The sequence below is a fragment of the Mytilus trossulus genome, chromosome 8 (assembly GCF_036588685.1).
Source record: "Mytilus trossulus isolate FHL-02 chromosome 8, PNRI_Mtr1.1.1.hap1, whole genome shotgun sequence".
Classification (NCBI taxonomy): domain Eukaryota; kingdom Metazoa; phylum Mollusca; class Bivalvia; order Mytilida; family Mytilidae; genus Mytilus; species Mytilus trossulus.
The window spans coordinates 26,951,956-26,967,171 of NC_086380.1; the positions used below are offsets into that span (position 1 = coordinate 26,951,956).

Below are 15,216 nucleotides of genomic sequence, written 5' to 3' on the forward strand. Positions count from 1 at the left end.
TAATTTTTCTGACAAAACGGTTGGTTCAAAATTTTTGAAATTTATATATTTTTGATAAGGGTCAAAGTTAATACATTATGAAAATTAAACGAGCCAAATTAACTTTAGTGAAAGTGTTGGGTACCACCTTAAATGACACCCAGTATCTTACCATATATAGAACCCTAAAACTTAAACTAGCAAATCATGTGTGTGCATGGCCTATGAGATTAAATCCATAAATGCATTGCTCTCAGAAAACTTACCCATAGAAATCTAAGTTAAGATTGTTTTTAAATAGAAATAGAGCTTGGGTTTGTTAAATATGATGTGTATGTGGTTAGTATGATATCTCACTTTTACTTCTTTTCCATTGTTCAAAACATGATGATACCAGATCCATAGCTGGCTCTGTAAAATGCATTCAGAATGCATGTACACAACAGGAATTGATAGGTTGTCTTTTGATGTGAAAGCTTGTTTCATTTTTGAAGACTTCAAGGGTGACTCCAAAATGTTTCTTATTTTTACTTTTGATAGCTAGTTTCCTTGATATTTACCCCATATCTGTCAATCATACCTTAAACATTGACTGAAATATAACTATATTGTTCCATGGACTTCTACTGTCCAGTAGCAAAACTTTAATTGTCTCTTGAGTACTATTGTTTATCTGTCTGTCTTTTCTTTTTTAGCCATGGTGTTGTCAGTTTATTTTCCATATATGAGTTTGAATGTCCCTCTGGTATCTTTTGCCCCTCTTTTAAAATACTAGAGGTATGTCTCTTTCCATTTGGATATGCAGGATGTATATTCTTATACAGAGCCACATCAGGTTAAAATAGTGGTGCTTAATAAATCTTATGCACTTTAAACAATCATTGCTACAACTCTTTGAGTGGCCTCTAGGAAGAACACATTTCTGCCCTAATCCAACATTCTGTGACAGTTGAGATTTTCATCCCAGTCTACTCTTTCTGCAGGTTCTACCAATTGTATTGTTCTCAGCCTGAATATCCACTATAATTCTTTTGCAGGTTAAGCTAACAACATAATTAAATCAAAAATAAATAAATATATACAATTTATTGCAAAACAATTATCAACTTTTTTCTGACTCTGCCTTTTTAAAGTGTACAGGGTCTCTATAAGTTATGGTATAATGATCATGTCTTCGTAATAATGGTTCTGACTTCTGTAATTCTTGTTGACTATCATAAACTGTGCTTATTATAGCCTGCCTGTCAGCAGTTCTAGGCTTGGACGATTGTCTTGATATTTTTTCTCCATGGTAACTACAAAACATAAATTTAAAGACTTGATTAATTGTAATAGTAGATGTGTATGGTTTGTAGATTGATATATTGTCTAGATCCTAGATATGAAAGTAGTAAAATTTGTGTCATTTGTTTCAATGTAAAAAAGTACATAGTTATGTCCCCTTTTTCTAACGAAGTTATTTTCCCTAGGACTAAAATAACCATGGAAAACAGATATTTCCATTCTCAATTTTTTTTTTACCAGGTTCACCCAATAATTCATTAATTTACCAAGTGCTTACACTTATAAAAATATCCTAGCTTATATTATAGAGTTATATAAAAAACATCCTGTCACCAAATTGATATTATTTTGTGAGTCAAAATAAGCAAGTCTGGAGCCAGATGTTATTCAGTGGTTGTCTTTGTTGATGTTAAGTGATTTGTTTTGTTTCTTGCTTTTTGTATGTAGATTAGATCTTTGGTTTTCCTGTTTGAACTGTTTGATACTAGTCATTTTGGGACCCTTATTAGCTTGTTGTTAGGTGATAGCCAAGGCTCTATGTTGAAGGCCAGACTTTGACCTATAACTGTTTTTTTACTCATAATTACTTTGATGGAGAGTTGTCTCATTGGCACTCATACCACATCTTCCTATTTCTATTAAGTAAATTATCTTTTATATCCACTATAGATAATTTTCCAAAGAACTTGTGGAAAGTGATATACCAGTAGTGCACATGCTTAATAGTAATCACACTTGGACTTTTAATAGGTCATGAATTATATTTAAAATAATATTTTGCATCATATCCACAGTTTAGTATGAAAACTATTAATAGTATGGTTCATTCTTTTCTCTGTTGCTCTATTTTGCTTTTAACTTGTCTTAAAATAGGATATTAAAGTTAAGTTAAAGTGCAGCTGCATGGTACTTGACATAAAGGTGGTACCTAACACTATTGGGAGATAACTCTGTAAAGTCAGCTAAACGTTTTAATTACATTGTGTTGTAAAAGGAATATTAAGCTTCTCAATGATCAAATTTGTGTTTGTCAAACTGCTATATAACCAGTGTAATTTTTCTAACATTGGTTATTTTTTTTTGAAATTTTCATATTTTTGTTAAAGGGTCATAGTAAATGCATTGTCAAAATTTTATGAAAATTAAACGGGCCAAAACAATTTTGATGAAAGTGTTGGGTACCACCTTAAAAACAATGTTGATCATTGTTTTTAATCATGATTTACAAGACAAAGTAAACCTTCTTACCCAAATCCTGTTTTAACCGAAGCTGGTTGTCCTTCATTTTCTAAAGCTTCTGCCATGCCTTCCCTAGAAGACCCTACTCCTTTGCCTTCCTGCCAGCCTTGCTTTTCTAATATCTTACGCCCAATGCCCTTGGTATGAACTTCAAACTTTCCAATTTTAGCTTGATCTGCAGCAGACTCATTCTTTTTCTGTCGTTTTTTTGCAATCCCAAGACTGAATCTATCAGTGCTATCGATACCGTCCCGCCATCTTTGAGACTGTCTCATAGCTAGAAAGTCCTTAATGTCCTTATCCCCAGCACCTTTCTCATAGTAAGCACTCATATCAACATCCCAATCATCAGTGGTTTGTTCATCAAAATCTACAATAAAAATAATATTGTCAGAAAGTGTATCTTGACCTTATCAATGAACTATTTTTAGAAATTCAACTATAACCTTAAGTTGCAAAATGCAGTCATAACCTCCTTATAAATGAGGTCAAGACCAATGGTTAAACCTGACATTACCATTATTACATGAATTAGTGCAATTTTTTGCCATCTATTTTCTAAAATTTAGAAAAGTTTAACAATTATCTCCCACTTAATTTCAACTGTGAAAGTGAACGGCTGAATGAATGGGAGCTTTGTTGGGAATAAAACTGCTCTCACCTCCTTCCTGTTCCTTCCAATATTGTGCATCTGTGTAGAAAACTAATCCACTTCCTCCTTTCTCCCACTTTAATTCTATTTCATTCTCAAACAACCTTTCTTCATTCCGTTCCTGATTATCTGGGTCGTCATGGAAAGCTTCATGTCGTTCCCACTCTTCACAACTATCATTGTCCTGAAAATAAAAGTTATTTGAATTTGATTCATTCTCAACTCTACCTCGACTAGCTCTCATAACCAATTGTTTGACATTGAGCAGGTGCCTTCTTATCTGCATGATCTGTTAGGCAATGTGACCTGCTGTAAGGAAAGGAAATCTATTTGTTTCATCATATACATGTATATTTGAAGGTAAATTAATGGTATTTCATATACAAATTTACATGGTTAACATAAGTTCGCCTTTTTTCATGCCATCACAATACAAAATTGAGAGGATTGCAAGAAAATTTGACATCATAATCAAATTTTGACCAATGAAAATCTGAGATCAAACGAACCACACTTTGATTAAATAAATATAGTTAGTATGTCGGGAAATGGATAAATCTTTTTTATGCTTGATTTTTCAACCTGTCATTCATTTTAAGACATTTTACATACATGATACATTGTGTGTACATTGTCATAATGGTTGTCAATGTCATGGTGTTTTTTTTGATCATATCTTGTTAAAATTGTGTTCCCTACCCCTTCTGAGTGATCTGATTCAGCAATCATTTTCTCTTCTATTTTTTCTTTCATTCTCTTCTTTGTTTCTGGGTCACGTCTCCAATGTCTGTCTGACTTCTTCTTTTTATCATTTTTTTCATCTAACTCTGTCTGTTTAAGACTTTCTCCGTTTTCTGAAGTATTTTGAGATGGTCCAGCAATATTGTTCACATCATCTTTTTGAAATACTCCCTCACTTAGAAGTTTATGTCCTTGACCAGATATACATGTAACTGTTTCATCTGAAAAATCAGTTTCAACAATTTCTCTCCCATAATCAAATGGAACATCACCATACTTCTTATTTGTCCTTGTTTTAGGAAAGGTCAACCCAAGTTTTTTTATGACCACAGGGGGGAGTCTACATTGCTGGATAAGTTCTAAGAATACTTTGGTGGGTGTGCCAACATTGCCATTTGGCATCACATCAGGGGGATGTAACTCTGGTAGTTTTGATAAATCAGCATCTGTAAAGTCTTCTCTATCTGTAGGAATTTGCTTTGATTCTGCTCTATTTTTATATAATGGATCAGCATCTGAAAAGATATGGAAAAGAAATATTAAAAGATTAGCTTGTACATTGTATATATATATAGAACTACTGAGACAATCCATACACGATGTAAATGTTCATGATGTACATGTGCATGTATAACAAAAAAATAGGATTTTTGCACTTAATGTATCTACATGTATGTACATGTCATACATGTTATCTACATGTATGTACATGTCATACATGTAGGTAAAATGTACTGGCAGCCATGATTCTAAGCTGGTATAGGACTTTGATTAAATTGTAAAAAGAGAAAACAACAGGCAATCACATGAAGTAAATGTACTGTGTATTGTGTTCAATGTTTTTATTTACAACTTTGTCTGTTACATTTTTCTGGCATGTCTGTTCAGTACATAGTTGTTTATGAACATTATAGGCACTAATTTGGATCCTTGAACATTATTTTAGTATGAGAGCATATTGTACTCATGGAACATAAACAGTATATATATATAGAGCAAATTAATTTTAGTACAACTGGCACAGAAAACATTTTCCTTTAACATGTTTAAGACCAATTTTAACAACTTGCATGTATTTTAAGAAAATCAGACCACACCAAGCACACTGGACAAAGAATTTGTATTATACTACATGTAACGATGATGTTAACAGTTTACATGTAGTATTGTTTACTTATCATTTTATTAAATCCCTCAGTCGGAGGAATGGAATTTATTAATATTAAACATGAACGATTTTATAAGCTTAGGTAAATATGTACATGTACATGTAGAATACATTTTTGTAAATATAATTCATGCATGTATTTACAATGTACATGTATAACAATGTTCACATTTTATAAATGAAAACTAGATTGGTTGTTGTCTCTTTGACACATTCCCAATTTCCTTTCTCAATTTTATAGATCACATTTATCATGTTAATATTATATATTGTCCATTATTATATTTGCCTACGTCTTGTACATGTATAATCATGATCATGTAGATGATAATTGCAGAATATTTTTTAACTTTGCATAATTGCAAATTGACCTAATATCAAAAAGTGGAAGATTTATTGCACTACCATGACTACTAGTGCAATATTTAGCATTGATATGATAGCTTTTGCATACATGAGGAAGTACACAAGCCATAATTTCCCACCTGGGCTGATAACCCATATCAGGTGCATCTCGTGCACAAAAACCCATAATAGTGCCTCTCGTGCAAGTTACTTCCAGTATTTCCGGTATCGGTTGTTTACTTTTCCATTGTCATGATTGTGACGTCAGGTATTATTTATGAAGACGTACAAATTTATGGTAACATTTGTGGGGATAGTTTAGTAATTGCAAACAAATGCCATTGACAATTATGAATCATTTTATAGTACTTACAACATTGAAATATGGAGTAATAATGATCATAAAACTCTTCCAAATTTTCATGTTTCAAAATGCCTCTATAGGAAATGTTACCATACATACAATGTATATCGAATGATGGAGGTAGTGATGTTGTTGGACAAGTATAGTATATTTGATTCATAATTGAACTTCTTTATAAAGTTTTTGACTGTTTTAGTTATTGCATTTGTTTATTTGCTTTACACAAAACTATTGTCGGAAGTATATATGATAAAGCGATTAATACATGGCCTTTTCCATATCAGCCTGGGTATCATCCCTCGACCCATATTAGAACCTTGACTCTGTCTCAGGCTGATATGGGGATCTCGGGATGATACCTACATGTAGGCTGATATGGAAAAGGCCATTTAATGCACACTAACTTTTGGTTACTTTTTGTGGAACATTTTATATTGCTATGCAATTATTATCTTTTGTGCACTTTTTGAAAATAAAATATTGTTTAAACTAAACTAATGCAGAGCTGATAAATTTTATACCTCCAGGCTTTAATCCCAAGGCAAAGTCTTTGGTAGTTTGGGATACAGAGATTTTAGAGATGTAGCACACTTGTGATATCGAATCTCCGTTTTTATCTAACCAATGTTTTCTGTTGTACATTTTGATCAGGTTATCTAAACGAATAGGAGTTGTACGGAACACACAACAGAACGTTTTTGCGTCGTTTTTTATCATATCTTTATCTGCAGATTTGGGAAGCATTTGTTTTTCTGGTCGATGTCTGAAGTGGAAACAATGAAACCCATTTGTTTCTATGAACTGTGAGAAAAAGTTTCGTAAATCTGAGGAATGATATGTTCCTGGAATATTGTTAACAATTCCATACACAATTTCGTTGTTTTGGTTCGTCTCCATTTTTGACTTTGGAAATCCCCTTTGGCGATAATATTTGAATCTGAAACGGAGATGAAATGAGAGAAAATCCGGATATGCGAAAAGTTTCGCCTTAGTGTATCAAAACAGAGATGTATTATTACGCCTGACTCTCTGGTGAAAATGACAATCATAAGTGATGGTGCTTAATAAGTTAAGATTTGCTATACTTTCTTTCCGTGTAAATTATGGACATTATATGAAAACAAAAAGGAATACCGGATTTAGGAAAAAAGGGGGAGGACAAACATTTTTTTCCTCCTCTCTCTTCTTTCAGTTTCCGTACTCCATCATAATATTGATAACTATGTGCCGCGCATGTGTGGGTAAAATTTACTATTATATATTTACATCAGAATTAGGGGGTCAGTGAGAAAACTATGTGAATTAAGTTTTTTTATCCTTCATTGAACTTTTGATGTCGTCCCTAAGATCACAACTATGTATAAGGTGTTACAACTACATGATGTAATATTGGTTTAGAACATATGTAGGAATCTGTTCTATGAAGGCTTCAACTGTGGTGCATTGGACAACAGTAACTGGTAAATGGTTCCATTGAATGAGTGTCCTTGTATAGAATGAAAATGTATATTAGTCAGACATACTGTCTTTTTTTGCCTGTATGTGCCTGGATGTGAGTGCATCGACTGCCTGATGGTATTAACAAGTTTGTGGGGGTATATTGCTACTCGGTGGTGTATAATTTTAAAGAAAAATACAAATCTTTATCTTATTCTTCTAAGTTCAAGTGTTGGCCAGTTAAGATGGTTTAGCATGTTTGTTACCGAGCTGGACAGTGGTGTTATGCATTCCATAGAGTATTTGAGGTTGATTCTTTAAATTGCTCTTTAATTTTGTATAAGAGTGTTCCTGAATCTATTATTACTTTGTTGTATTGTAGTACTTTAATTGGAAGTTGTTTTTTGTTTCTTTTTAAATATACATTGCATTCACTTTCAGAATAGACAATGTTGTGGTCCGCATTTCCAATAGGGGGGCATGGTTTCGGTCTTGTTAACTTTGCTTGGTGGTGTCATGATTCGTGATTACGAGATCAAGTATTCGGTCAATTCTAGTAGGCTTATTTACAATTTGCTTTAAAGAGTGATCATTTATGATATCTAAGAGACTGAGTTGTGTGTGCAGTTTAATTTCTGATTTGCCGGGAATAATGCATGGTACTTCCCAGTCAATGTGGCCGAGATTGAAGTCGCCACCAAGCATCACAGTGTTTTTTGTATAATTGCTGATGCGATTGAGGAGATGTGTAGATTTTTAAGTGATATGCCATTATCCGAAGGTGGTCTATAGTAACAGCCTAGTATAAGTTTTCTTGCAATAGTCATGCTTATTTCTGCCCATATGCTCTCAGAGTCTGTTTGTAATTCTCTGATTTCATTTGATAGTAATTGTGTTGATATGGCAATGAGGACACCACCGTAGCTTTGGTTATTATTTGATGGAGAGGTGGTCTTTCTTATACACTGGGTAATTATCAGCTGAAAAGAATTCAGATGATTAGATATCGCTACTGAGCCAGGTTTCCGTACCCAATTTTATTTCTGGTGGTACAGATGAAATAATTTCATCTAGTTTTAATTAAAATAAGCTTTTTTATTTTTATTAGACTGAACGTTTATTGTTAATATTTTCAATAGTGTTTCTTTCTTTTGAGTTTTCTTGACATAAGTTTGTTTTATAGGTAACGATGTTGCTTTAGGTAAGCCAGGACTTCCTACTGAAGGTTCTGGTCATGGTGAGAATTAGTTTGATGTTTCAGGTATGGTAAGATAAAAAATGGACGAGGAGAAGTTTGGCAAACCACATTGTATGCACGCCCAAGATATATTTGATGAATCCATACATCGATGTACATTAGATGACATGCCTTGTCAGTTTGCATGATACAAAACATCACATGAATCGCAACAAAGTGCTTTGTGTTGCCATCTGACAGCTTTTCTAGATATATATAGTAATCATAGATATGTGTTTGGTGTACCTTTGATGTGATTTATCTGTAATAGCTCTCTGTTTGTAAAATACACTGATGATATGCCCTGCATATTACCAAGATAATCTATTAACTTCAAGTATTAAGTAAGCTAATGTGTTCATTTGTACAGGTTGGTTGTACAATTTAGGGAATAGTATTGAAATTAGGACTATGTGTAGTGTTAATACATAAGCCATGACGACTACTTTTGAATGTCGGATATAGTTACTTATACGTTATTTTTCGCAAATAGATAAAGGGTCCACGTGTTTAGAATTCAAGTGCAAGAACAATTTACACAGTACGTTGATGTAACTATTTATTTGCCCCCCCCCCCCATTTGTTTCAGCAATGTGCAGTTTACTATATTCATATTCATATACTGGAAAATTATAGAATATTTCAGTATACGGATATGGATAGTAAACTGCTCATTCCTAGAAAACAAAGAAATAGTTATGCCAACGTTAATAATGTTATACACAAAGACAGGGTAAAACAAGAAAAATATTGAAAAACATTGATAAACAAAACTAGTCCCTAGCTGTGAGTATAAGTATCGCTTATATAGAAAGTAAAAATTGACATGGCAGCTAGTGCCTTGTAATTGTTATCAACCAATCAAATTTACAGAAACTAATGTAGCATAGTTACATATAAAGTACTTATACATAAATACAATGTCTATCATGCCCTAAACTGGTTAATTGTTCCGAATTAATTGCTTTTAGTTCATTTATTGTCTTCAAGAAATTATAATAATTGGATAAATGTTACATGCATGCAAGTGATTATAATTTTTATACGTTTGACATGTTGAGCAGATTTTTAATTAAAACGAAACAAAGGAAACACAATTGAAAGCTAGTGCAAAATTATTAATACTTGATTATTTTATTGACAACAACTATATCTAGATTCTCGACACAGAATTTGATATTAATTATTCTCTCGTTTTTTTTTATAGATTTTTTTCCAAGACACAGTAGTACATATGTATGTGTTATATTAAAATTTTGCAAATTTCAATTTTGAATATGATAAATAAAGAAACAAGAATGACCAGCAGACCGATGATGATGTCAGAGGCATCGTCATAACCTCCAATTGCAAATTCATCATAATTCCGATTGTATTCGTATCTCGATATTTTTACTGCGGTACTAGTATATTTTTAATGATAATCTGGCTTTGAAGTTCCTGGTTTCTTCAATTTTTCATGGCATATTTCGTGGATCTGAAAAGTTTATAATATGAATACTGAAATGATCTCGTGTCTATACATTGGGTGTTACTTAATATTTGGAAGTATCTTGAAACGAAACTATGTCGAACATAATAAAAAAAACGTAATAACAATAAATGGTACATTTTAATACGTTGGATGACCAATTTAATGTCACTGTAGTGACTCAAGAGGCCAACATATTATGAAAATCCGAAACATAGCACACACATAGTAACGTGCATTATACGAGTTCTCAGTGACTGTATCACAATTCCGTTCCCAAGAACAAAGCAAAGTTAGATAGGCATCAACAATTCATACCAACGACGAAAATAACCTTTCATAATTTTCTGTCAACCTCGGTAAATGATGAAGGTTCAGTTGAAAAAATAAACTTATTTGGCCTTTTCAACTTTTTAATTCGATCGTTACCGATGAGTCTAAGACGAAATACGCGTCTGGAAATCAACATTTTAATCATGGTATATATGATGAGATTCAGGATTTCATGCTCTTTTATAACGAGTTACTGGAGCCTGAATCACTTACGAATATCTTATACATATTCTTATTTTGTACTGTTAATCCTCTGTCAAGACAGGACCAACCTTCAAACTTGTTTAACCCTGCCACATCTGTCCGAGTCAGGAGCCTTTATCACAGTGATTGTCGATCATTTGTTGCTTTTAATCATATTTGTAAAAGGCCCCGAAATGACAAATGTGAATCATTTAAAACAAAAAAGCTTATGACAAGATTCTGTAGAAATCATTAAACGAAAAAGAAATATGATAAAAACAAAAACAAAAATACAACCACCGAAGAACATCTTATTAACATGGAAATGCCAGATACAGACGGTGGCGAGATTGAACATTTATGCCGATTTCAAACTCTGCCCAAAACCCGAGACATAACAGTATAACAGTACACAATCAGAACAACATCAATAAAATTGAGAATGGAAATGGGGAATGTGTCAAAGAGACAACAACCCGACCATAGAAAAAAAAACAACAGCAGAAGGTCACCAACAGGTCTTCAATGTAGCGAGAAATTCCCGCACCCGGAGGCGTCCTTCAGCTTGCCCCTTAACAAATATATACTAGTTCAGAGTGATAATGAACGCCATACTAATTTCCAAATTGTACACAAGAAACTAAAATTAAAATGACACAAGACTAACAGAGGCCAAAGGCTCCTGACTTGGGACTAGCGCAAAAATGCGGCGGGGTTAAACATGTTTGTGAGATCTCAACCCTCCCTCTATACCTCTAGCCAATGTAGAAAAGTACACGCATAACAATACGCACATTAAAAGTTGATACCATACACACACACAAAAACCGCTAACAAAATCACAAATGTCACAAAGTACAGATCTGAGAGTACTAGCAGTAACTGAAAGCTAGTCCTAAAACAGACACAATATTCAAAATCAGTGTTAGATTGGTAATCTTTAAGAATACATTTGTTTGAAGAATGATAAATACATTTGTATTCGTAATTAGAGTTTGTTCATTAACTCATAATTTTGGCTAAAGATCTGAGAAAATATTATAAGATATCAAATTCTTGCAGTTTAACAATTTTCTGATATTTAATCAGTATATAGCGCTTCTCCTGGCGCATACCATTCTTTAATTGTTTATATTGTAACTTTTATATTTATTTTTTAACCAAATTTTCAATGAGTGAAGGTGGCGTCACTTACCACATCACGAACAAAGGGTAGAAAAAAGTGACAAATTTTGATAAAAAATTGCTTAGAATAAAATCTATTCCTATATCACGCTTATTTAGACATAATTATGAACCTTGCCGCGAGTTATACAACTTTTGTTTTATTTAACTATTACGATTTATACATATTGCAAAACAGGGCGAAAGATACCAGAGTGACAGTCCAACTCATAAATCGAAAATAAACTGACAACGCCATGGCTAAAAATGAAAAAGACGAACAAACAAATAGTAGTACGCAAGAAACAACATGCAAGTTGGTGCGAACAAACTAACTGTCCACAAGAGGAAAATCAACAATAGGAAAAATCAAACAAACAAACAAACAAACAAACAAACCCAAATAAGGAACGCAAAACTGTCCATTTATCAATGTGCAATACATACTCATTATCATTGTATTCGCTAAAATATTTGAAGTTACTTGTTTGGCTTAATAGATATTTTGATATGAGCGTCACTGATGAGTCTAATGTAGACGAAACGCGCGTTTGGTGTACTAAATTATAATCCTGGTACCTTTGATAACTAATTAAAAATACAACTTTACAGTGCCGTTCATTTTGTTACAGGTTCTACTGTTGTGTGTATGGACATGGAAGACAACATCGCAGTAAAAAATGGGACGAACTCTTCCGTTTGCAATAAGATTAATACACGTGTACACGAACAGATAATCTTCCAAACCAAATATTTATATCAATAGAAGAAAATGTAGAATAAGTTAATTGTTTGAAGTAATTTGTGGTAACGATTGACTTAATAATTTACCAGTATTACATAGATTGCCTTCATTTAAATCAAAAACGTCATTCTAGAAATATTCATATCGAACGAGATAATAACAAATGTAAACACCTCGAGTTGACACCAAACAAACTTAACCTTCCACAGAGGAAAATTTACAATAGGAAACGCAAAATTGTACTTTTATCAACTAAATGCACGTAAGTGGGTCTTTATGGAGTTTATTCATAATCTGTGATTCATAATAACAGTACAGAAATAAGTATTTGGTGAAAGGGTGGCCACACTATTTGACCATTTAAACGTAGGACTAACTGTCGATAAACTTTATTGCCAAACCGTACATAGTTTTTCCTTCAGGTACGCACATATACTACATTGTCATTTTAATTAGGACAATCAAAGACGCATTGACAAGTCGGTTCAATTGGAAGATTCAATACAACTATTGTAAAATTGGAAATGATTGTTGACAAGGAAAGGAAAATATGAGTTCGTTGCCATCTAAAACACAGAAATTCCAAAACAATAAAAACAATGCGTGATGTAATCCTTTTTTTTAAACTTTCAAAGAGATAACATCAATGCATTCAATAGAAACTCTTTGTTTTAAAAGCTGCCTTGTACCCAAAACATTCTCCGAACAACGAAATGTGCAACTCTTGAAATTTCGTATCAATTTGAAAATACAAATAATCCCTTAACCAACCATTTCAAACAATGAATGTTAAACTGACGATAATACTGTTTGAGTGAGGTGTTAGCAATTTGAATTCGAAGAATGATATATTTAGCATGAAAGATATGTCATAAATAACCATCTGTGCCGATAAACTTCAATTGGCTATGCTAGACTTTACAGGACTATATCACTATTTGGTTTGTATAACAACTTACTAGTTTCAAACGATATATGAACATGGAAATGTGGTAGGATTGCCAATTATACAATTTATTATCAATAAAGACAACCATGTAACGATAACAGGGCACCGATATGTATCGATGTTAATTTCCATCCTTTATATGATTTCACTTGTAATAGACCACCAACCTGGTAGTCAGCACCCTGTGCTACAATGACATAATTTCATTGCAATTCTTTTTATATTGACTGATGATGGATGTTTTTTTTTTATCCCTGTTAAAGTTGATATTAAAAAGATATGACACATTTTTTCTTACATTTTAAAATATATCTTTTACTTCGTAACAAGTTTAGCTTCCCAACCATTTTGGTCTCAGCAACACTAACATGATTGACACGTCTAGCATAGAAAAATTGTGCGTCGTATGTCATTTATTTGAAATCTTTTAAACATGATTTGAACTTGACTTGTGGTTTACACTTCAGTTTTATCATGTATATTTATTGTATTGCTTTTGTCTAGAAATTTAGTATATTGAAGGACTTTTTGTCTTATTTTAAAAAAATATGCTTTAAATTGTAAAAATATTCGAATTAGCTCTCGCCGCGATATAGCCTTTGTGTGCTAATGCAGCGTAAGCAACCAACAATCAATCAATCAATATATTGTATAGTCATTTTATAAAATTTACTCTTTGCAAAAGTATGAAGTATTCTAAATAATAAGGATGTTCTTATCCCAGGCAGAAAACTCTAGCCGTATTGCATGGGCACATTTTCTTCAACTTTGTACTTGTTTTGGCTTTCGAACTTTTTTCATCTGAGCGTCACTGATTAGACTTATGTGGACGAAACGTACGTCTGGTGTATTACATTTAAAACCCGGTACCTTTTTTTAGCGTTGGTGTTTTTCTCTGTCCTATGTGTTCTCCTATTTAAGTGTATTGTAGTCCTGTCATGTAATGTTGTCATTTAAATGTTATATTTAACGTTGCCGTATAAGCGGGAGGTTTAGCATGTCACAAAACCAGGTTCAACTCATAATTTGTTTCTTAAAATGTCCTGTACCAAGTCAAGTCAGGACAATGGCCATTGTTAGTTTATAGTTAGTTTCTGTGTTTGTTACATTTTAATGTTGTGTTTCTGTTGTGTCGTTGTTTTCCTCTTATATTTGATACAGTTCCCTCAGTTTTAGTTTGTAACCCGGATGTTTTTCTCAATCGATTTATGAGTTTCGAATAGCGGTATACTACTGCTGCCTTTATTTACAATGCTCTTTATCGTTGGTATCGATTTGACTTTCCGTCGGTTTTTATCAGATCACCATTGTTGAGTTTTTGAAGATGAATCATGCGTCTGGCGTAATAGATAAGATCCGTTATAATTTTGACGAGTTTAAACATTGTTCTTTTTTTTTATTTGTGGTTGAAAATGACATTTAACACCGTTATAGATTTGACAAACGCGTTTTTTATATATAAAATCACCATTGAATAGCTATAGTATTGCGAAGACAAAATCGTCTGTCTTTGTCCTAGATTAGAACCGGATGTATTGTAGCCATACATATGTAGTTTTTCTTGAACTTTCATTTCCGTATGCTATATTCAAACACATGTACGTGCATCACTACATGTAAATGCCTACAATTGATGTGTAGGGATTTTTAAAACATTATCGTGCATCGGGATGAGACGTATTTTGACGGTTTGATTATCATATTAATTTTTGCACTGCATATACCTTTATCTTACCTCCTATACATTTCTAGGAATGTGATTGGTTAAAGGCGCCCTCGTGGAGACCGTGTGAATTTGATATTAGTTTAGTAGGGAGGCGGGCTTATCTCATCTACGGTTAGTAGTGGTGTTACGTCCCTTTATAAAAACAAAACGGTACTGAGAAAAAATCGTAAAGGTATCAACAGACGAAGGAAATGATGAT

The 15,216-nt window shown here is 32.9% G+C and overlaps 1 protein-coding gene across 1 annotated transcript; it reads right to left on the reverse strand.

The window, feature by feature from the left end:
- Positions 1 to 1,081: 1,081 nt before the first annotated feature.
- On the reverse strand, positions 1,082 to 6,693 carry LOC134727523 (G patch domain-containing protein 3-like). The gene is made up of 5 exons (XM_063591903.1): positions 6,294 to 6,693; positions 3,854 to 4,410; positions 3,164 to 3,338; positions 2,512 to 2,872; positions 1,082 to 1,274 (listed from the first exon to the last, which is right to left on the reverse strand). Exons 1-5 carry the CDS (start codon positions 6,667 to 6,669, stop codon positions 1,082 to 1,084), a joined length of 1,662 nt encoding a protein of 553 aa, XP_063447973.1. The 5' UTR covers positions 6,670 to 6,693.
- Positions 6,694 to 15,216: the final 8,523 nt, after the last annotated feature.